Source organism: Heptranchias perlo, chromosome 7 (genome assembly GCF_035084215.1).
Source record: "Heptranchias perlo isolate sHepPer1 chromosome 7, sHepPer1.hap1, whole genome shotgun sequence".
Lineage (NCBI taxonomy): Eukaryota > Metazoa > Chordata > Chondrichthyes > Hexanchiformes > Hexanchidae > Heptranchias > Heptranchias perlo.
The window spans coordinates 4,647,665-4,672,639 of NC_090331.1; the positions used below are offsets into that span (position 1 = coordinate 4,647,665).

Genomic DNA, 24,975 nt, shown 5'->3' on the forward strand with positions numbered 1-24,975 from the left:
AGAGATTCAGAACAGAGGGCAGGAGAAACACAGAGTTGTGGGGCTGTGGGATTCACTTTCAGGGTTAGTGGTTGAGGCAGAAACGATGTCAACACTCAAGAGTAGATTGGAGAGATGGATGAAGGGATACGGGAACAGGGCGGGTAATTGTGATTATTTTCTTGTGCGGAGGGTGAACGCCGACACGGACTGGATGGGCCAAATGGCCTGATTACGTGTTGTAACTCTATTAAGACAGTACTATTCAAACATTGAGGCCTCACCTCCTCTGGGACACCGAGTCTCTTCGCTGGGATTTTCGGGATGTAACTTTTTAAGAGTTCGGGTCCCAACACCCCGTAGTTGGCAGCTGCTGTTTCTGAGAAAATGGTCCCCTGGTAAACAGAAGGAAATGGAGTTTAGGGGGGTCACGGGGACAGAACGTCCTCAAATCTGCTCCCGCTTTGCCGCACTGACCTTGAGGGAAATGCAGAGGAAACCCTGTTTACAGGCCTGGTTACAACGGAGCAGGAGCAGCACTAAAGGAGATCGGGACCAGGGAGTCAGAGCAAGCGAGAGACCGGGACCGAGAGTGCGAGAGAGAGACAGAGCGAGAGACTGAGACCGAGAGTGCGAGAGAGACAGAGACTGAGAGTGCGAGAGAGATAGCGAGCGAGAGAGAGAGAGACAGCGAGCGAGACAGCCAACGAGAGAGAGAGACAGAGAGCCTGAGACTGAGAGAGAGCAAGAGACCGAGACCAAGAGTGTGAGAGACAGCGAGTGAGAGAGACAGTGAGTGAGAGACTAAGACTGAGACGAGAGAGAGACAGTGAGCGAGAGACCGAGGGAGCAAGAGACCAAGATTGAGAGCAAGAAAGAGAGAGAGAGCGCAAGTGAGAGACTGAGACCGAGAGTGCGAGAGACAGAGACCGAGAGTGCGAGAGAGACAGCGAGTGAGAGAGAGAGAGAGAGAGAGACAGCGAGCGAGAGACTGAGACCAAGAGACAGCAAGCAAGAGAGAGAGAGCGAGCGAGCAAGGGAGACAGAGAGCCTGAGACCGAGAGAGCAAGAGACCAAGACTGAGAGCAAGAAAGAGAGAGAGAGCGCAAGTGAGAGACTGAGACCGAGAGTGCGAGAGACAGAGACCGAGAGTGCGAGAGAGACAGCGAGTGAGAGAGAGAGAGAGAGAGAGAGACAGCGAGCGAGAGACTGAGACCAAGAGACAGCAAGAGACAGCAAGCAAGAGAGAGAGAGCGAGCGAGCAAGGGAGACAGAGAGCCTGAGACCGAGAGAGCAAGAGACCAAGATTGAGAGCAAGAGAGGGAGAGACAGCGAGCGAGAGTCTCAGCAAGAGAAATCGAGAGGGACCAGGACCGAGAGAGAGAGACCGGGAGCGAGAGACCACGAGAGCCAGGGACTGCGAGAGACCGGGAGCGAGAGAGACAGAGAGCGAGAGCCCTACATCAGTGAAAGCCACAGAATTGGAAAATCAGTGACAATGACAGAGCGAGTGAGAGGCAGCATCAGAGAGTAAGACTGAGCCCAAGAGGGCAACAGCCACAGACAGACAGACACCTGGTGCCCTGCCCTATAAAACCATAAGGGATAGGAGCAGGAGTAGGCCATTCGGCCCCTCGAGTCTGCTCTGCCATTTAATGAGATCATGGCTGATCTGATTTTTACCTCAACTCCACTTTCCCGCCCTTTCCCCATATCCTTTGACTCCCTCGCTGATCAAAAATTTGTCTAACTCAGCCTTGAATGTATTCAATGACTCAGCCTCCACAGCTTTTTGGGGTAAAGAATTCCAAAGGTTCACGACCCTCTGGGAGAAGAAATTTCTCCTCATTTCCATCTTGAACAGGCGACCCCTTATTCTGAGACTATGCCTCCTAGTTTTAGATTCCCTCATGAGGGGTAACATCCTCTCAGCATCTACCCTATTGAGTCCCCTCAGAATCTTATGTGTTTCAATAAGATCTCCTCTCATTCTTCTAAACTCCAATGAGTATAGACCCAACCTGTTCAATCTTTCCTCATAAGACAACCCTTCCATACCCGGAATCAACCTGGTGAACTTTCTCTGAACTGCCTCCAATGCAAGTATGTCCTTCCTTAAATAAGGGCACCGGAACTGTACGCAGTACTCCAGATGTGGTCTCACCAGCACCCTGTACAGTTGTAACATGACTTCCCTGCTTTTATACTCCATCCCCCTAGAAATAAAGGCCAATATTCCGTTTGCCTTCCGGATTACCTGCTGCACCTGTATGTTGACTTTTTGTGTTTCATGTACGAGGACACCCAGATCCCTTTGTACCGCAGCATTTTGTAGTATTTCTCCATTCAAATAATATTTTGCTTTTTTATTTTTCCTCCCAAAGTGGATGACTTCACATTTTCCCACATTATATTCCATCTGCCAAATTTTTGCCCATTCGCTTAACCTGTCAATATCCCTTTGCAGACACTTTGTGTCCTCATCGCAACTTGCTTTTCCACCTATCTTTGTATCAGCAGCAAATATGGCCACAAGACATTCTGTTCATTCAGATCTGATCCCTGCGGCACCCCACTAGTTACAGATTGCCATTTTGAAAATGACCCTTTTATCCCGACTCTTTGTTTTCTGTTAGTTAGCCAATCCTCTATCCATGCCAGTATATTACCCCCAACACCATGAGCTCTTATCTTGTGCAGTAATCTTTTATGTGGCACCTTATCGAATGCCTTTTGGAAATCCAAATATACTGCATCCATTGGTTCCCCTTTATCCACCCTGCCCGTTACCTCCTCAAAGAACTCTAATAAATTCATCAGACATGATTTTCCCTTCATAAAACCATGTGGACTCTCCTTGATTGTATTATGAGTCTCCAAATGTCCTGCTACTACTTCCTTAATAATGTATTCTAGCATTTTCCCAATGACAGATGTTAGGCTAACTGGTCTATAGTTACCTGCTTTCTCTCTCACTCCCTTTTTGAATAGGGGTGTTACGTTTGCGGTTTTCCAATCCGTTGGGACTTTTCCAGAATCGAGTGAATTCTGGAAGATTGCAACCAATGCATCCACTATCTCTGTAGCCACTTCCTTTAAGACCCTCGGATGCAAGCCATCAGGTCCAGGGGACTTGTCAGCCTTTAGACCCATTAGTTTACCGAGTACTTTTTCTTCAGTGATAATAATTGTTTTTAGTTCCTCCCTCCCCTTTGCCCCTTGATTTTCTACTAATTTGGTATATTATTAGTGTCTTCTACTGTGAAGACAGATACAAAATATCTGTTCAATTCCTCTGCCATTTCCTTGTTTTCCATTATTATTTCCCCAGTCTCATCCTCTAAGGGACCAATGTTTACTTTAGCTACCCTCTTCCTTTTTATATACTTGTCGAAGCTTTTACTGTCAGTTTTTATATTTCTTGCTAGTTTACTCTCATAATTTATTTTCTCCCTCTTTATTATTCTTTTAGTCATCCTTTGCTGGTTTTTAAAGTTTTCCCAATCTTCGGGCTTACCAGTAATCTTTGCCATGTTGTATGCTTTTTCTTTTAACCTGATACCATCCTTGACTTCCTTAGTTAGCCATGGTTGGTTCACCCTTTTTGTGGAGTCTTTCCTCCTCACAGGGATATATTTTTGTTGCAAGTCATAAAATATCTTTTCAAATGTTTGTCACTGCTTATAAGAACATAAGAAATAGGAGCAGGAGTAGGCCAATCGGCCCCTCGAGCCTGCTCCGCCATTCAATAAGATCATGGCTGATCTGATCCTAACCTCAAATTTAAATTCATGTCCAATTTCCTGCCCGCTCCCCGTAACCCCTAATTCCCTTTACTTCTAGGAAACTGTCTATTTCTGTTTTAAATTTATTTAATGATGTAGCTTCCACAGCTTCCTGGGGCAGCAAATTCCACAGACCTACTACCCTCTGAGTGAAGAAGTTTCTCCTCATCTCAGTTTTGAAAGAGCAGCCCCTTATTCTAAGATTATGCCCCCTAGTTCTAGTTTCACCCATCCTTGGGAACATCCTTACCGCATCCACCCGATCAAGCCCCTTCACAATCTTATATGTTTCAATAAGATCGCCTCTCATTCTTCTGAACTCCAACGAGTAGAGTCCCAATCTACTCAACCTCTCCTCATATGTCCACCCCCTCATCCCCGGGATTAACCGAGTGAACCTTCTTTGTACTGCCTCGAGAGCAAGTATGTCTTTTCTTAAGTATGGACACCAAAACTGTATGCAGTATTCCAGGTGCGGTCTCACCAATACCTTATATAACTGCAGCAATACCTCCCTGTTTTATTTTCTATCCCCCTAGCAATAAAAGCCAACATTCCGTTGGCCTTCTTGATCACCTGCTGCACCTGCAAACTAACTTTTTGATTTTCTTGCACTCGGACCCCCAGATCCCTTTGTACTGCAGTACTTTCCAGTTGCTCGCCATTAAGATAATAACTTGCTCTCTGATTTTTCCTGCCATAGTGCATAACCTCACATTTTCCAATATTGTATTGCATCTGCCAAATCTCCGCCCACTTACCCAGCCTGTCTATATCCCCTTGTAGGTTTTTTATGTCCTCCTCACTCTCTATTTTCCCTCCCATCTTTGTATCATCTGCAAACTTTGATATGTTACACTCGGTCCCCTCCTCCAAATCGTTAATATAGATTGTAAAGAGTTGGGGACCCAGCACCGACCCCTGCGGAACACCACTGGCTACTGGTTGCCAGTCCGAGAATGTACCATTTATCCCAACTCTCTGCTTCCTGTTAGACAACCAATCCTCCACCCATGCCAGAATATTACCCCCAATCCAGTGATTCTTTATCTTGAGCAATAATCTTTTATGTGGCACCTTGTCGAATGCCTTCTGGAAGTCCAAATACACTACGTCCACTGGTTCCCCTTTATCCACCCTGTAAGTTATAACCTCAAAGAACTCAAGCAAATTTGTCAGACATGACTTCCCCTTTGTAAAGCCATGCTGACTTTGTCCAATTAAATTATGTTTATCCAAATGTTCTGCTACTGTCTCCTTAATAATAGACTCCAAAATTTTACCCACCACAGATGTTAAGCTAACTGGTCTATAATTTCCAGCTTTCTGCCTACTACCCTTTTTAAATAAGGGTGTTACATTGGCAGTTTTCCAATCTGCCGGGACCTTTGCCGAGTCCAGAGAATTTTGGAAAATTATTACCAAAGCATCCACAATCCCTACTGCCGCTTCCCTCAAGACCCTAGGATGTAAGCCATCAGGTCCAGGGGATTTATCCACCTCGAGTCCCATTAATTTACTGAGTACCAATTCCTTAGTGATTTTAATCGTATTTAGCTCCTCCCCCCCTCAAGCCCCCTGTTTGTCCAGTGTTGGGATATTCTTAGTGTCCTCTACCGTAAAGACTGAAACAAAATATTTGTTCAGCATTTTTGCCATCTCCATGTTTCCCACCATTAATTTCCCGGTCTCATCCTGTAAGGGACCTACGTTTGCCTTAGTCACCCTTTTTCTTTTTATATAACTGTAGAAACTCTTGCTATCTGTTTTTATATTTTTTGCTAATTTATTTTCATAATCTATCTTCCCTTTCTTAATCAATCCTTTTGTTACTTTTTGCTGTCTTTTGAAGACTTCCCAATCTTCTATCCTCCCAATAAGTTTGGCTACCTTATATGTCCTTGTTTTTAGTCGGATACTATCCTTAATTTCTTTACTTAGCCACGGATGGCTGTTATTTCTTTTACACCCTTTTTTCCTCAATGGAATATATATTTTTTGAAAGTTGTAAAATAACTCCTTAAATGAACACCACTGCTCATGTACCGTCCTACCCTTTAATCTATTTTCCCAGTCCACTTTAATCAATTCCGCTCTCATACCATCATAGTCTCCTTTATTCAAGCTCAGTACGCTTGTTTGAGAACCAACCTTCTCACCCTCTAATTGGATATGGAATGTAACCATGTTATGGTCACTCATTCCAAGGGGATCCTTAACTAGGACATTATTAATTAACCCTGGCTCATTACACAGGACCAGGTCCAAGGTTGCTTGCCCCCTTGTTGGTTCAGTTACATGCTGCTCAAGAAATCCATCCCTAATACACTCAATAAACTCTTCCTCAAGGCTACCCTGCCCAATTTGATTTGTCCAGTTAATATGATAGTTAAAATCCCCCATAATTATAGCTGTTCCCTTATTACATGCCCCGACTATTTCCTGATTAATACTTCTTCCAGCAGAGTTGCAACTATTAGGAGGCCTATATACTACGCCCACTAGTGTTTTTTTCCCCTTATTATTCCTTATCTCTACCCAAACTGTTTCATTGTCCTGATCCTTTGTCCCAATATCTTTTGTCTGTATTAGTGATTCCTTCCCTTATTAACATAGCCACCCCACCTCCCCTTCCTTCCTGCCTGTCCTTCCTGATTGTTAAATACCCTGGCATATTTAATTCCCAGTCGTTGTCACCCTGCAGCCATGTTTCTGTAATGGCCACAAGATCATACCCATACGTAGTTATCCACCATCATCCCATCTAATCTGTTTACCCAGTCCACTTTAGCCAATTCCGCCCTCATTTCTTTATAATTGCCCTTATTTAAGTTTAATACAGTAGTTTCAGACCCAAGATCCTCGCTCTCAAACTGGATGTGAAATTCTATCATGTTATGATCACTGCTTCCCAAGGGATCCTTTGAGATCATTAATTAATCCTGTTTCGTTACCTATTACCAGATCCAAAATGGCCTGTTCCCTGGTTGGTTCCTCAACGTATTGGTCTAAGAAACAGTCCCTGATACACTCTATGAACTTCTCCTCAGGCTATTTTTGCCAATTTGATTTGTCCAATCTATGTGAAAGTTAAAATCGCCCATGATTATTGCATTACCTTTTTTACAAGCCCCCCTTATTTCCTGATTAATATTTTGCCCTGCAGTGTAGCTACTGTTAGGGGGCCTCCATTCCACTCCCACCAGTGATTTCTTTCCCTTGCTATTTCTTACCTCCATCCAAATTGATTCAAAATCTTGATCTTCTGAGCCAAGATCATTTCTCACTACCCTGTGGGACTGGGCCCTTCCCCTGGTGCCCCGAGGGACCGGGCCCTTCCCCTGGTGCCCTGTGGGACTGGGCCCTTCCCCTGGTGCCCCGAGGGACCGGGCCCTTCCCCTGGTGCCCTGTGGGACTGGGCCCTTCCCCTGGTGCCCCGAGGGACCGGGCCCTTCCCCTGGTGCCCCGAGGGACCGGGCCCTTCCCCTGGTGCCCCGAGGGACTGGGCCCTTCCCCTGGTGCCCTGAGGGACTGGGCCCTCCCCCTGGTGCCCTGTGGGACTGGGCCCTTCCCCTGGTGCCCCGAGGGACCGGGCCCTTCCCCTGGTGCCCCGTGGGACTGGGCCCTTTCCCTGGTGCCCTGTGGGACTGGGCCTTTCTGTTGGTGCCCTGTGGGACTGGGCCCTTCCCCTGGTGCCCTCTGGGACTGGGCCCTTCCCCTGGTGCCCCGTGGGACCGGGCCCTTCCCCTGGTGCCCCGTGGGACCGGGCCCTTCCCCTGGTGCCCCGTGGGACTGGGCCCTTCCCCTGCTGCCCCGTGGGACCGGGCCCTTCCCCTGCTGCCCCGTGGGACCGGGCCCTTCCCCTGCTGCCCCGTGGGACCGGGCCTTTCCCCTGCTGCCCCGTGGGACCGGGCCCTTCCCCTGCTGCCCCGTGGGACCGGGCCCTTCCCCTGCTGCCCCGTGGGACCGGGCCCTTCCCCTGCTGCCCCGTGGGACTGGGCCCTTCCCCTGCTGCCCCGTGGGACTGGGCCCTTCCCCTGCTGCCCCGTGGGACTGGGCCCTTCCCCTGCTGCCCCGTGGGACTGGGCCCTTCCCCTGCTGCCCCGTGGGACTGGGCCCTTCCCCTGCTGCCCTGTGGGACTGGGCCCTTCCGCTGACCTGTGCACACACAGACACAGATGCAAATTCACAACCACGTGCTCATGAGATAGACACACAGACAGATGTACCTACAGGAGCCACAGAGTTGACTCGTACCCCGCTGGCCGCCCACTCAATGGCCAGGCTCTTGGTCAGGTTGTCCACGGCCGCTCGCGCTGCTCCCGTGTGCCTTTGAATTAACAGAGTGAAACATGTGAGTTAAACGTCAGCGCCGACTGTGAGTCGACACGAGCTCAACGCTGTCCGCTGGAGGCTCTCAGACCAGCCGCACGTCTCACATCACCTCCTGATACAGCACAAGAGGCTCAACTCTCCAAGTAACCCAGTCAGATACACCTTCCAAACACAGTACAGTGAGATACGCCTTCCAAACACAGTACAGAGATACGCCTTCCAAACACAGTAGTGAGATACGCCTTCCAAACACAGTACAGTGAGATACGCCTTCCAAACACAGTACAGTGAGATACGCCTTCCAAACACAGTACAGAGATACGCCTTCCAAACACAGTACAGTGAGATACGCCTTCCAAACACAGTACAGTGAGTTACGCCTTCCAAACACAGTAGTGAGATACGCCTTCCAAACACAGTACAGTGAGATACGCCTTCCAAACACAGTACAGTGAGATACGCCTTCCAAACACAGTACAGTGAGATACGCCTTCCAAACACAGTACAGTGAGATACGCCTTCCAAACACAGTACAGAGATACGCCTTCCAAACACAGTACAGTGAGATACGCCTTCCAAACACAGTAGTGAGATACGCCTTCCAAACACAGTACAGTGAGATACGCCTTCCAAACACAGTACAGTGAGATACGCCTTCCAAACACAGTACAGTGAGATACGCCTTCCAAACACAGCACAGTGAGATACGCCGTCCAAACACAGTACAGTGAGATACGCCTTCCAAACACAGTACAGTGAGATACGCCTTCCAAACACAGTACAGTGAGATACGCCTTCCAAACACAGTACAGTGAGATACGCCTTCCAAACACAGTACAGTGAGATACGCCTTCCAAACACAGTACAGTGAGATACGCCTTCCAAACACAGTACAGTGAGATACGCCTTCCAAACACAGTACAGTGAGATACGCCTTCCAAACACAGTACAGTGAGATACGCCTTCCAAACACAGTACAGTGAGATACGCCTTCCAAACACAGTACAGTCAGATACGCCTTCCAAACACAGTACAGTCAGATACACCTTCCAAACACAGGACAGTGAGATACACCTTCCAAACACAGGACAGTGAGATACACCTTCCAAACACAGTACAGTGAGATACACCTTCCAAACACAGTACAGTGAGATACACCTTCCAAACACAGTACAGTCAGATACACCTTCCAAAGACAGTACAGTCAGATACACCTTCCAAACACAGTACAGTCAGATACACCTTCCAAACACAGTACAGTCAGATACACCTTCCAAACACAGTACAGTGAGATACACCTTCCAAACACAGTACAGTGAGATACACCTTCCAAACACAGTACAGTGAGATACACCTTCCAAACACAGTACAGTCAGATACACCTTCCAAACACAGTACAGTCAGATACACCTTCCAAATACAGTACAGTGAGATACACCTTGCAAACACAGGACAGTGAGATACACCTTCCAAACACAGGACAGTGAGATACACCTTCCAAACACAGTACAGTCAGATACACCTTCCAAACACAGTACAGTGAGATACACCTTCCAAACACAGTACAGTGAGATACACCTTCCAAACACAGTACAGTCAGATACACCTTCCAAAGACAGTACAGTGAGATACACCTTCCAAACACAGTACAGTCAGATACACCTTCCAAACACAGTACAGTGAGATACACCTTCCAAACACAGTACAGTCAGATACACCTTCCAAACACAGTACAGTCAGATACACCTTCCAAAGACAGTACAGTGAGATACACCTTCCAAAGACAGTACAGTGAGATACACCTTCCAAACACAGTACAGTGAGATACACCTTCCAAACACAGTACAGTCAGATACACCTTCCAAAGACAGTACAGTCAGATACACCTTCCAAAGACAGTACAGTCAGATACACCTTCCAAACACAGTACAGTCAGATACACCTTCCAAACACAGTACAGTGAGATACACCTTCCAAACACAGTACAGTGAGATACACCTTCCAAACACAGTACAGTCAGATACACCTTCCAAAGACAGTACAGTGAGATACACCTTCCAAACACAGTACAGTCAGATACACCTTCCAAACACAGTACAGTGAGATACACCTTCCAAACACAGTACAGTCAGATACACCTTCCAAACACAGTACAGTGAGATACACCTTCCAAAGACAGTACAGTCAGATACACCTTCCAAAGACAGTACAGTCAGATACACCTTCCAAAGACAGTACAGTCAGATACACCTTCCAAAGACAGTACAGTCAGATACACCTTCCAAAGACAGTACAGTCAGATACACCTTCCAAACACAGTACAGTGAGATACACCTTCCAAACACAGTACAGTCAGATACACCTTCCAAAGACAGTACAGTCAGATACACCTTCCAAAGACAGTACAGTCAGATACACCTTCCAAACACAGTACAGTCAGATACACCTTCCAAACACAGTACAGTGAGATACACCTTCCAAACACAGTACAGTGAGATACACCTTCCAAACACAGTACAGTGAGATACACCTTCCAAACACAGTACAGTCAGATACACCTTCCAAAGACAGTACAGTGAGATACACCTTCCAAACACAGTACAGTCAGATACACCTTCCAAACACAGTACAGTCAGATACACCTTCCAAACACAGTACAGTGAGATACACCTTCCAAACACAGTACAGTCAGATACACCTTCCAAAGACAGTACAGTCAGATACACCTTCCAAAGACAGTACAGTCAGATACACCTTCCAAACACAGTACAGTCAGATACACCTTCCAAACACAGTACAGTCAGATACACCTTCCAAACACAGTACAGTGAGATACACCTTCCAAACACAGTACAGTCAGATACACCTTCCAAACACAGTACAGTGAGATACACCTTGCAAACACAGGACAGTGAGATACACCTTCCAAACACAGGACAGTGAGATACACCTTCCAAACACAGTACAGTCAGATACACCTTCCAAACACAGTACAGTGAGATACACCTTCCAAACACAGTACAGTGAGATACACCTTCCAAACACAGTACAGTCAGATACACCTTCCAAAGACAGTACAGTGAGATACACCTTCCAAACACAGTACAGTCAGATACACCTTCCAAACACAGTACAGTGAGATACACCTTCCAAACACAGTACAGTCAGATACACCTTCCAAACACAGTACAGTCAGATACACCTTCCAAAGACAGTACAGTGAGATACACCTTCCAAACACAGTACAGTCAGATACACCTTCCAAACACAGTACAGTCAGATACACCTTCCAAACACAGTACAGTGAGATACACCTTCCAAACACAGTACAGTGAGATACACCTTCCAAACACAGTACAGTCAGATACACCTTCCAAAGACAGTACAGTGAGATACACCTTCCAAACACAGTACAGTCAGATACACCTTCCAAACACAGTACAGTGAGATACACCTTCCAAACACAGTACAGTCAGATACACCTTCCAAACACAGTACAGTCAGATACACCTTCCAAAGACAGTACAGTGAGATACACCTTCCAAACACAGTACAGTCAGATACACCTTCCAAAGACAGTACAGTCAGATACACCTTCCAAAGACAGTACAGTCAGATACACCTTCCAAACACAGTACAGTGAGATACACCTTCCAAACACAGTACAGTGAGATACACCTTCCAAACACAGTACAGTGAGATACACCTTCCAAACACAGTACAGTGGGATAGAATCAGAGAAGTTTACAACATGGAAACAGGCCCTTCGGCCCAACATGTCCATGTCGCCCAGTTTATACCACTAAGCTAGTCCCAATTGCCTGCACTTGGCCCATATCCCTCGATACCCATCTTACCCATGTAACTGTCCAAATGCTTTTTAAAAGACAAAATTGTACCCGCCTCTACTACTGCCTCTGGCAGCTCGTTCCAGACACTCACCACCCTTTGAGTGAAAAAATTGCCCCTCTGGACCCTTTTGTATCTCTCCCCTCTCACCTTAAATCTATGCCCCCTCGTTATAGACTCCCCTACCTTTGGGAAAAGATTTTGACTATCGACCTTATCTATGCCCCTCATTATTTTATAGACTTCTATAAGATCACCCCTAAACCTCCTACTCTCCAGGGAAAAAAATCTCAGTCTATCCAACCTCTCCCTATAAGTCAAACCATTAAGTCCCGGTAGCATCCTAGTAAATCTTTTCTGTACTCTTTCTAGTTTAATAATATCCTTTCTATAATAGGGTGACCAGAACTGTACACAGTATTCCAAGTGTGGCCTTACTAATGTCTTGTACAACTTCAACAAGACATCCCAACTCCTGTATTCAATGTTCTGACCAATGAAACCAAGCATGCTGAATGCCTTCTTCACCACCCTATCCACCTGTGACTCCACTTTCAAGGAGCCATGAATCTGTACTCCTAGATCTCTTTGTTCTATAACTCTCCCCAACGCCCTACCATTAACGGAGTAGGTCCTGGCCCGATTCGATCTACCAAAATGCATCACTGGCCCAATTTATCAAGATCCCGTTGCAATCCTAGATAACCTTCTTCACTGTCCACAATGCCACCAATCTTGGTGTCATCTGCAAACTTACTAACCATGCCTCCTAAATTCTCATCCAAATCATTCATATAAATAACAAATAACAGCGGACCCAGCACCGATCCCTGAGGCACACCGCTGGTCACAGGCCTCCAGTTTGAAAAACAACCCTCTACAACCACCCTCTGTCTTCTGTCGTCAAGCCAATTTTGTATCCAATTGGCTACCTCACCTTGGATCCCGTGAGATTTAACCTTATGTAACAACCTACCATGCGGTACCTTGTCAAAGGCTTTGCTAAAGTCCATGTAGACCACGTCTACTGCACAGCCCTCATCTATCTTCTTGGTTACCCCTTCAAAAAACTCAATCAAATTTGTGAGACATGATTTTCCACTCACAAAACCATGCTGACTGTTCCTAATTAGTCCCTGCCTCTCCAAATGCCTGTGGATCCTGTCTCTCAGAATACCCTCTAACAACTTACCCACTACAGATGTCAGGCTCACCGGTCTGTAGTTCCCAGGCTTTTCCCTGCCGCCCTTCTTAAACAAAGGCACAACATTTGCTACCCTCCAATCTTCAGGCACCTCACCTGTAGCTGTCGATGATTCAAATATCTCTGCTAGGGGACCCGCAATTTCCTCCCTAACCTCCCATAACGTCCTGGGATACATTTCATCAGGTCCCGTAGATTTATCTACCTTGATGCGCGTTAAGACTTCCAGCACCTCCCTCTCTGTAATATGTACACTCCTCAAGACATCACTATTTATTTCCCCAAGTTCCCTAACATCCATGCCTTTCTCAACCGTAAATACCGATGTGAAATATTCATTTAGGATCTCACCCATCTCTTGTGGTTCCGCACATAGATGACCTTGTTGATCCTTAAGAGGCCCTACTCTCTCCCTAGTTACTCTTTCGCCCTTTATGTATTTGTAGAAGCTCTTTGGATTCTCCTTTGCCTTATCTGCCAAAGCAATCTCATGTCCCCTTTTTGCCCTCCTGATTTCTCTCTTAACTCTACTCCGGCAATCTCTATACTCTTCAAGGGATCCACTTGATCCCAGCTGCCTATGCATGTCATTTGCCTCCTTCTTCTTTTTGACTAGGGCCTCAATCTTCCGAGTCATCCAAGGTTCCCTACTTCTACCAGCCTTGCCCTTCACTTTATAAGGAATGTGCTTACCCTGAACCCTGGTTAACACACTTTTGAAAGCCTCCCACTTACCAGACATCCCTTTGCCTGCCAACAGACTCTCCCAATCAACTTCTGAAAGTTCCTGTCTAATACCATCAAAATTGGCCTTTCCCCAATTTAGAATTTTAACTTTTGGGCCAGACCTATCCTTCTCCATAGCTATCTTAAAACTAATGGAATTATGATCACTGGTCCCAAAGTGATCCCTCACTAACACTTCTGTCACCTGCCCTTCCTTATTTCCCAAGAGGAGGTCAAGTTTTGCCCCCTCTCTAGTCAGGCCATCCAAGAACAGACTGAATGAGAAATTCCTCCTGAGTACACTCAACAAATTTCTCTCCATCCAAGCCCCTAATGCTATGGCTGTCCCAGTCAATGTTGGGAAAGTTAAAGTCCCCTACTATTACCACCCTATTTTTCTTGCAGCTGTCTGTAATCTCCTTACATATTTGCTCCTCAATTTCCCGTTGACTATTTGGGGGTCTGTAGTACAATCCTATCAAAGTGATCTCTCCCTTCTTATTTTTCAGTTCTACCCATATAGACTCAGTGGGCGAACCCTCGGATATATCCCCTCTCACTACAGCCGTTATGTTCTCCCTAATCAAGAACGCAACTCCCCCTCCTCTCTTACCTCCTGCTCTATCTTTCCTATAGCATCTGTACCCTGGAACATTGAGCTGCCAGTCCTGCCCCTCCCTTAGCCATGTTTCAGTAATAGCTATAACATCCCAGTCCCATGTGCCCATCCGTGCCCTGAGTTCATCTGCCTTGCCCATCAGACTTCTTGCATTGAAATAAATGCAGTTTAATCTAGACTTCCCTTGGTCTTTGCCCTGCTTTCTCAGACCATCTGTCTGGTCATGTTTTGTACACTCTCCCTTACTGCCTTTTGTTTCTGTCACCACTTTACTTCCCACTGACTTCCTGCATCGGTTCCCATCCCCCTGCCACATTAGTTTAAACCCTCCCCAACAGCACTAGCAAACACTCCCCCTAGGACATTGGTTCCAGTCCTGCCCAGATGCAGACCGTCCAATTTGTACTGGTCCCACCTCCCCCAGAACCGGTTCCAATGGCCCAGGAATTTGAATCCCTCCCTCTTGCACCATCTCTCAAGCCACGTATTCATCCTAGCTATCCTGTCATTCCTACTCTGACTTGCCCGTGGCACTGGTAGCAATCCTGAGATTACTACCTTTGAGGTCCTACTTTTTAGTTTAACTCCTAACTCCCTAAATTCAGCTTGTAGGACCTCATCCCGTTTTTTTACCTATATCGTTGGTACCTATATGCACCACGACAACTGGCTGTTCACCCTCCCCCTCCAGAATGTCCTGCAGGCGCTCCTAGACATCCCTGACCCTTGCACCAGGGAGGCAACATACCATCCTGGAGTCTCGGTTGCGTCCGCAGAAACGCCTGTCTATTCCCCTTACAATCGAGTCCCCTATCACTATAGCTCTGCCACTCTTTTTCCTGCCCTCCTGTGCAGCAGATACACCTTCCAAACACAGTACATTGAGATACACCTTCCAAACACAGTACAGTCAGATACACCTTCCAAACACAGTACAGTCAGATACACCTTCCAAACACAGTACAGTCAGATACACCTTTCAAACACAGCAGTCAGATACACCTTCCAAACACAGCACAGTGAGATACACCTTCCAAACACAGCACAGTGAGATACACCTTCCAAACACAGCACACAGTCAGATACACCTTCCAAACACAGCACAGTGAGATGCACCTTCCAAACACAGTACAGTCAGATACACCTTCCAAACACAGCACAGTGAGATGCACCTTCCAAACACAGTACAGTCAGATACACCTTCCAAACACAGTACACAGTCAGATACACCTTCCAAACACAGTACACAGTCAGATACACCTTCCAAACACAGCACACAGTCAGATACACCTTCCAAACACAGCACACAGTCAGATACACCTTCCAAACACAGTACAGTGAGATACACCTTCCAAACACAGTACAGTCAGATACACCTTCCAAACACAGCACAGTCAGATACACCTTCCAAACACAGCACAGTGAGATGCACCTTCCAAACACAGTACAGTCAGATACACCTTCCAAACACAGTACAGTGAGATACACCTTCCAAACACAGCACAGTCAGATACACCTTCCAAACACAGCACAGTGAGATACACCTTCCAAACACAGTACAGTCAGATACACCTTCCAAACACAGTACAGTGAGATACACCTTCCAAACACAGTACAGTCAGATACACCTTCCAAACACAGTACAGTGAGATACACCTTCCAAACACAGCAGTCAGATACACCTTCCAAATACAGTACAGTGAGATACACCTTCCAAACACAGTACAGTGAGATGCACCTTCCAAACACAGCACAGTCAGATACACCTTCCAAACACAGCACACAGTCAGATACACCTTCCAAACACAGTACAGTGAGATACACCTTCCAAACACAGCACAGTCAGATGCACCTTCCAAACACAGCACAGTGAGATGCACCTTCCAAACACAGCACACAGTCAGATACACCTTCCAAACACAGCACACAGTCAGATACACCTTCCAAACACAGTACAGTGAGATACACCTTCCAAACACAGCACAGTCAGATACACCTTCCAAACACAGCACAGTGAGATACATCTTCCTAACAGAGTGCAGTGAGATACACTGTCCCAAACACATTGCAGTGAGATACACCTTCCAAACACAGTACAGTGATATATACCGTCCCAAACACAGTGCAGTGAGATACATCGTCCCAAACACAGTGCAGTGAGATACACCGTCCCAAACACAGTGCAGTGAGATACACCGTCTCCCCAAGCACAGTAGTGAGATATGCCATCCCAAACACAGTACAGTGAGATATGCCATCCTAAACACAGCACATTGAGTTATGCCATCCCAAACACAGCACAGTGAGATACACTGTCCCAAACACAGTGCAGTGAGATACACCGTCCTAAACAAAGTACAGTGAGATACACTGCTCTAAACACAGTACCGTGAGCTACACCGTCTCCCCAAACACAATACAGTGAGATACACCGTCTTCTCAAACACAATCATGAGATAACACCATCCGAGACACAGTACAGAGATTCACCGTTTCCCCAAACACGGTAGTGAGATACACCATCCCAAACACAGTAGTGAGATACACCATCCCAAAAACAGCAGTGAGATACACAGTCCCAAACACAGCTCAGTGAGATACACCATCCCAAACACAGTAGTGAGATACACCATCCCAAAAACAGCAGTGAGATACACCATCCTAAAAACAGTAGTGAGATACACCATCCCAAAAACAGTAGTGAGATACACCATCCCAAAAACAGTAGTGAGATACACCATCCCAAAAACAGTAGTGAGATACACCATCCCAAAAACAGTAGTGAGATACACCATCCCAAAAACAGTAGTGAGATACACAGTCCCAAACACAGCTCAGTGAGATACACCATCCCAAAAACAGTAGTGAGATACACAGTCCCAAACACAGCTCAGTGAGATACACCATCCCAAACACAGTACAGTGAGATACACCGTCCCAAACACAGCTCAGTGAGATACACCGTCTCCCTAAACACAGCTCAGTGAGATACACCGTCCCAAACACAGCTCAGTGAGATACACTGTCTCCCCAAACACATTTACGAAGTGCTCCAGACTCCTGGCTGCGATCTCAGGGACACTTACGACATGCCCGGGAATCCTTTCCACATATCTGCCACAATGTTCACGATCGCTCCTCCGTTCTCCTTCATCCAGGCTCGATACACTGAAACACAGAAAGAACCAGCTCAGAGAACGGAGTGAAAACTCCCAGACACCCCAGGCCACTCTGCTCAAACCATCACAGCTCAAAGATGCTGTGGGATCAGGCTGGGCGATGGGCCGGAGAGAGGGCACAGTGTCCCTCAGCTCGGGAGAGGCAAAATCAGACAGGCTTCTTCCTCCGCCCCCCAACCCCCCTCCACCCAACACACCCTGCCCCCCACCCCATCCCCCCCACTCCCCCCGCCCCCCGCCCCATCACACTCCCCCCGCCCCATCACACTCCCCCCGCCCCCCACCCCATCACACTGTCCCCTGCCCCCCACCCCATCACACTGTCCCCTGCCCCCCACCCCATCACACTCCCCCTGCCCCCCAGCCCCACACTCCCCCTGCCCCCACACACCCCATCCCCCCCACACACCCCTGCCCCCCACACCCCCCTGCCCCCCACACCCCTGCCCCCCACACCCCTGCCCCCCACACACCTCTGCCCCCCACACACCTCTGCCCCCCACACACCCCTGCCCCCCACACACCCCTGCCCCCCACACACCCCTGCCCCCCACACACCTCTGCCCCCCACACCCCTGCCCCCCACACCCCTGCCCCCCACACACCCCTGCCCCCCCAGCCCCACACTCCCCCTGCCCCCCCACACCCCCATCCCCCACCACCCCACCACCCCACCACCCCATCCCCCACCCCCCACCACCCCACCACCCCATCCCCCACCCCCCACCACCCCATCCCCCACCACCCCACCACCCCATCCCCCACCACCCCACCACCCCATCCCCCACCACCCCACCACCCCATCCCCCACCACCCCACCACCCCATCCCCCACCACCCCACCACCCCATCCCCCACATCCCCCACCACCCCACCCTCTCTCTGTGCCACCCTCCTCCTCAGACCCCAGTGCCTCTACCTTCCCTGGAGCAGTAGAATGTTCCGGTCAGGTTAGTTTCGATGACGGCATTCCAGCCTTTGGCCGTGATGTCTTCGGCAGGACTGGGAAACTGACCTCCTCCGTTATTGACCAGGTAATCAATCCGGCCGTGTAACTCCAAGGTCGCTTTCATCAAACTCCTCACCTGAACAGATAAAGATGTCAGGACACAGGAAACTCGAGCTTCGAATGCCTGAACAGAGCTGCGTTATAGTGACCCCACCATTCCCGGCCAGAATGGAATTCCCTCGTCAATCACGCCTGGAGCCCGCACTGCTGTAAGTGACTGGGATTGATTTTATGCACATAATTTGTATTATGTAACTATCCTCCACTCACTGAAATTTGCTGGAGATATAATCCTGCTTTTATCGGGAGAAGTTGCTGTAGTTTCAGTCGTGGGTTCTGTTTGCTGTAGTTCGTAGAGACTCTGTTTAAATAGACTTTGTTTGCTGTAAGTCCTGCTATAAGTCCCACCCCGTCTCCAACTCCTTGGCTGATGCAGTGGTGCCAATACTCACTCTGCCTGAACGCACTGCTGCTTACCACGTACGGTCTCACCAGACAGTCAATGGCTCAGCTACACTGACCCACAGGTCCCCGGTTTGAATCCTATTTCTGGGTTGAGTTGGCTGCTCTCTACTGGACTGGAAGGGGCACTGTAGCTGACTCCAGCGGCCCAGGACTCCAACGGAGAAATAAAACTCTGCCAGGTTCCCACTCTCGACCATAACTGAGTGACCTGTGTGTCTGGACAGTGAGTGAGCACAGGATCAGACTCGGGCCCGAGATCCCCACACAGCCAAATACAACCTTGGTTAGACCACACTAGGAGGACTGTGAACAGTTCTGGTCTCCATATTATAAAAAGGATATAGAGGCACTGGAGAAGGTGCAAAAAAGATTTCCAAGGATGATACGAGAACTGAGAGGTTTTACCTATCAGGAAAGATTGAACAGGCTGGGGCTCTTTTCTCTAGAAAAGAGAAGGCTGAGGGGTGACCTGATAGAGATCTTTAAGATAATGAAAGGGTTTGATAGGGTAGATATAGAGAAGATGTTTCCACTTGTTGGGGAGACCAAAACTAGAGGTCATAAATATAAAATAGTCACCAATAAATCCAATGGGGAATTCAGGAGAAACTTCTTTACCCAGAGAGTGGTGAGAATGTGGAACTCGCTCCCACAAGGAGTAGTTGAGGCGAATAACAGAGATACATTTAAGGGGAAGCTGGATAAACACATGAGGGAGAAAGGAATAGAAGGATATGCTGATCGGGTGAGATGAAGTAGGGAGGGAGGAGGCTCGTGTGGAGCATAAACACCGGCACAGACCAGTTGGGCCGAATGGCCTGTTTCTGTGTTGTAAATGCTATGTAATATCCTTCAGACATTCACTGTCCAGGCTGAGACAGAATGATAATTCAGGTAAGATTCAAGGAGGGGACTGATCCTGGGGCTGGGTCGATAGTGAGGGGTTTTCAGGAGATGGTTGATGGGATTGAGTAGACGCTGGAGGAGGCGGGGCCTGTGGAATGTCCGGAATTGGCAGCAGGGTCAATGCTGGGCAAATGATACTGAAATACATTAACTTGCTTACAGTGGAGTGTTGCGTGGAGAGGGGTCTTGGCTAGTCTCAGCTTGGTTCAGTTGGTATGACTCTTAGTTCTGTCACAAGGCTGTGGGTTCATGTCCCCTTGCCTATGGACTTGAGCAAATAAACTAGACTGACAGTGCTGCACTGTCGGAGGGTCGGTACTGAGGGAGCGCCGCGCTGTCGGAGGGTCGGTACTGAGGGAGCGCCGCGCTGTCGGAGGGTCGGTACTGAGGGAGCGCCGCGCTGTCGGAGGGTCGGTACTGAGGGAGCGCCGCGCTGTCGGAGGGTCGGTACTGAGGGAGCGCCGCGCTGTCGGAGGGTCGGTACTGAGGGAGCGCCGCGCTGTCGGAGGGTCGGTACTGAGGGAGCGCCGCGCTGTCGGAGGGTCGGTACTGAGGGAGCGCCGCGCTGTCGGAGGGTCGGTACTGAGGGAGCGCCGCGCTGTCGGAGGGTCGGTACTGAGGGAGCGCCGCGCTGTCGGAGGGTCGGTACTGAGGGAGCGCCGCGCTGTCGGAGGGTCGGTACTGAGGGAGCGCCGCGCTGTCGGAGGGTCGGTAGTGAGGGAGCGCCGCGCTGTCGGAGGGTCGGTAGTGAGGGAGCGCCGCGCTGTCGGAGGGTCGGTACTGAGGGAGCGCCGCGCTGTCGGAGGGTCGGTACTGAGGGAGCGCCGCGCTGTCGGAGGGTCGGTACTGAGGGAGCGCCGCGCTGTCGGAGGGTCGGTACTGAGGGAGCGCCGCGCTGTCGGAGGGTCGGTACTGAGGGAGCGCCGCGCTGTCGGAGGGTCGGTACTGAGGGAGCGCCGCGCTGTCGGAGGGTCGGTACTGAGGGAGCGCCGCGCTGTCGGAGGGTCGGTACTGAGGGAGCGCCGCGCTGTCGGAGGGTCGGTACTGAGGGAGCGCCGCGCTGTCGGAGGGTCGGTACTGAGGGAGCGCCGCGCTGTCGGAGGGTCGGTACTGAGGGAGCGCCGCGCTGTGGGAGGGTCGGTACTGAGGGAGCGCCGCGCTGTCGGAGGGTCGGTACTGAGGGAGCGCCGCGCTGTCGGAGGGTCGGTACTGAGGGAGCGCCGCGCTGTCGGAGGGTCGGTACTGAGGGAGCGCCGCGCTGTCGGAGGGTCGGTACTGAGGGAGCGCCGCGCTGTCGGAGGGTCGGTACTGAGGGAGCGCCGCGCTGTCGGAGGGTCGGTACTGAGGGAGCGCCGCGCTGTCGGAGGGTCGGTACTGAGGGAGCGCCGCGCTGTCGGAGGGTCGGTACTGAGGGAGCGCCGCGCTGTCGGAGGGTCGGTACTGAGGGAGCGCCGCGCTGTCGGAGGGTCGGTACTGAGGGAGCGCCGCGCTGTCGGAGGGTCGGTACTGAGGGAGCGCCGCGCTGTCGGAGGGTCGGTACTGAGGGAGCGCCGCGCTGTCGGAGGGTCGGTACTGAGGGAGCGCCGCGCTGTCGGAGGGTCGCGACTGAGGGAGCGCCGCGCTGTCGGAGGGTCGGTACTGAGGGAGCGCCGCACTGTCGGAGGGTCGGTACTGAGGGAGCGCCGCACTGTCGGAGGGTCGGTACTGAGGGAGCGCCGCACTGTCGGAGGGTCGGTACTGAGGGAGCGCCGCGCTGTCGGAGGGTCGGTACTGAGGGAGCGCCGCGCTGTCGGAGGGTCGGTACTGAGGGAGCGCCGCGCTGTCGGAGGGTCGGTACTGAGGGAGCGCCGCGCTGTCGGAGGGTCGGTACTGAGGGAGCGCCGCGCTGTCGGAGGGTCGGTACTGAGGGAGCGCCGCACTGCACCATGCCGTCACTGCCCGGGCTGATTTATGTAGAACGGGCACTTGGGTTGACAAATGCCCAGTACCCTGTGAAACCCACAACCCAATCAGAGTCAGCCCTTTAAGGGGAGGAGAGAATTGGCAATAAAAAGAAATCCTTACCTCGTCCTCCTTGCGAATGTTACACTGAATTGGTGTCACTTTGGCAGGACTTGATGCCGGGATGGTAGCAGAAAGTTGCTTTGCAGCTTCTCTCAATCTTTCAATTTTACGGGACGCAATCACAACATTACATTCTGAGGAGATTTAAATAAGGAGCTTAATCATACAGCGAGCACAACCAGAGAGGCAAACAACTCGTATCTGTGCCTCTACTTAACTCGTTCTGTCGCAGAAGTGGCCCTTGAGTAGAAAATCGACTATATTTGAATTAGAAACTAATGGGTTTTAATGGTTCCCTCGCTCAATATCCGGCATCGCCAAATGGTCAGTGTTTAAAGCAGGGTGAGGGTCACTCACTGATGAGGTGCTGACCCCTGCATCCAGGTGATGACCCCTGTCACTGGTGATGACCTCTCCCCCCTGATGATGACCCCTGTCACTGGTGATGACCCCTGTCACTGGTGATGACCTCTCCCCCCTGATGATGACCCCTGTCACTGGTGATGACCTCTCCCCCCTGATGATGACCCCTGTCACTGGTGATGACCTCTCCCCCCTGGTGACAACTCTTCCCCCTGGTGGTGACGCCTGACCCCATTGATGACCCCTAGCCCCATTGATGACCCCTCCCCCTGGTGATGACCCCTAGCCCCAATGATGACCCCTGGCCCCCTCTCTTTTCAATGGTTTTTCATCCATAAACCCCGAGCTCCGCTGGGCCGGCGGAGACTCCGTGTTTCCCAGGCCAGGCCCGGGCCTTCCATTAATGTTTAACGCCAGACCTAATCCCAGCAGCTCGGCGGCCACGGCCGCGCCGATCCCGGTCCCTCCGCCCGTCACCACGGCCACTCGGTCCCGGAACAAACCCGCGCGGAACACACTGCCCGCCGCCATCGCCCGCACCACCTGACACAGGGTCAGAGGTCACAGAGCGCCCGGGGATTCCCCTGACAGGGTCATATGTCACAGAGCGCCCGGGGATTCCCCCTGATGGGTCAGAGGTCACAGAACGCCCGGGGATTCCCCCTGACAGGGTCACATGTCACAGAGCGGCCAGGGATTCCCCCTGACGGGTCAGAGGTCACAGAGCGCCCGGGGATTCCCCCTGACAGGGTCACATGCCACAGAGCGGCCAGGGATTCCCCCTGAAGGGTCAGAGGTCACAGAGCGCCCGGGGATTCCCCCTGACAGGGTCACATGTCACAGAGCGCCCGGGGATTCCCCCTGACAGGGTCACATGTCACAGAGCGGCCAGGGATTCCGCCTGACAGGGTCACATGTCACAGAGCGCCCGGGGATTCCCCCTGACAGGGTCACATGTCACAGAGCGGCCAGGGATTCCGCCTGACAGGGTCACATGTCACAGAGCGCCCGGGGATTCCCCCTGACAGCGTCACATGTCACAGAGCGCCCGGGGATTCCCTCTGACAGGGTCATAATAACTACGTATGGGTATGATCTTGTGGCCATTACAGAAACATGGCTGCAGGGTGACAACGACTGGGAATTAAATATGCCAGGGTATTTAACAATCAGGAAGGACAGGCAGGAAGGAAGGGGAGGTGGGGTGGCTATGTTAATAAAGGAAGGAATCACTGTAATACTGAGAAATGATATTGGGACAAAGGATCAGGATAATGAAACAGTTTGGGTAGAGATAAGGAATAATAAGGGGAAAAAAACACTAGTGGGCGTAGTATATAGGCCTCCTAATAGTTGCAACTCTGCTGGAAGAAGTATTAATCAGGAAATAGTCGGGGCATGTAATAAGGGAACAGCTATAATTATGGGGGATTTTTAACTATCATATTAACTGGACAAATCAAATTGGGCAGGGCAGCCTTGAGGAAGAGTTTATTGAGTGTATTAGGGATGGATTTCTTGAGCAGCATGTAACTGATCCTACAAGGGGGCAAGCAACCTTGGACCTGGTCCTGTGTAATGAGCCAGGGTTAATTAATAATGTCCTAGTTAAGGATCCCCTTGGAATGAGTGACCATAACATGGTTACATTCCATATCCAATTAGAGGGTGAGAAGGTTGGTTCTCAAACAAGCGTACTGAGCTTGAATAAAGGAGACTGTGATGGTATGAGAGCGGAGTTGATTGGAGTGGACTGGGAAAATAGATTAAAGGGTAGGACAGTACATGAGCAGTGGTGTTCATTTAAGGAGTTATTTTACAACTTTCAAAAAAAAAATATTCCAGAGGAAAAAAGGGTGTAAAATGACAGCCATCCGTGGCTAAGTAAAGAAATTAAGGATAGTATCCAACTAAAAACAAGGACATATAAGGTAGCCAAACTTAGTGGGAGGATAGAAGATTGGGAAGTCTTCAAAAGACAGCAAAAAGTAACGAAAGGATTGATTAAGAAAGGGAAGATAGATTATGAAAATAAATTAGCAAAAAATATAAAAACAGATAGCAAGAGTTTCTATAATTATATAAAAAGAAAAAGGGTGGCTAAGGCAAGCGTAGGTCCCTTAGAGGATGAGACCGGGAAATTAATGGTGGGAAACATGGAGATGGCAAAAATGCTGAACAAATATTTTGTTTCAGTCTTTACGGTAGAGGACACTAAGAATATCCCAACACTGGACAAACAGGGGGCTCTAGGGGGGGAGGAGCTTAATACGATTAAAATCACTCAGGAATTGATACTCAGTAAATTAATGGGACTCGAGGCGGATAAATCCCCTGGACCTGATGGCTTACATCCCAGGGACTTGAGGGAAGTGGCAGTAGGGATTGTGGATGCTTTGGTAATAATTTTCCAAAATTCTCTGGACTCGGCAAAGGTCCTGGCAGATTGGAAAACTGCTAATGTAACACCCTTATTTAAAAAGGGTAGTAGGC

General features: G+C 49.6%; 1 protein-coding gene across 3 annotated transcripts in view; it reads right to left on the minus strand.

Annotated features, from left to right (window-relative positions):
* The window catches only part of pecr (peroxisomal trans-2-enoyl-CoA reductase), a 27,433-nt gene extending 4,396 nt beyond the window's left edge, over window positions 1–23,037 (minus strand). For all 3 annotated transcript variants that reach the window (XM_067986962.1, XM_067986964.1, XM_067986963.1), the window contains exons 1-6: window positions 22,902–23,037; window positions 22,120–22,253; window positions 18,595–18,760; window positions 17,584–17,665; window positions 7,998–8,094; window positions 264–374 (exon numbers count right to left, since the gene is read on the minus strand). In XM_067986962.1, coding sequence (XP_067843063.1) covers window positions 264–374; window positions 7,998–8,094; window positions 17,584–17,665; window positions 18,595–18,760; window positions 22,120–22,253; window positions 22,902–23,013 — 702 coding nt within the window. In that variant the 5' untranslated portion in view covers window positions 23,014–23,037. The remainder of the gene's footprint in view (window positions 1–263; window positions 375–7,997; window positions 8,095–17,583; window positions 17,666–18,594; window positions 18,761–22,119; window positions 22,254–22,901) is intronic.
* Between the last annotated feature and the right edge of the window lie 1,938 nt (window positions 23,038–24,975).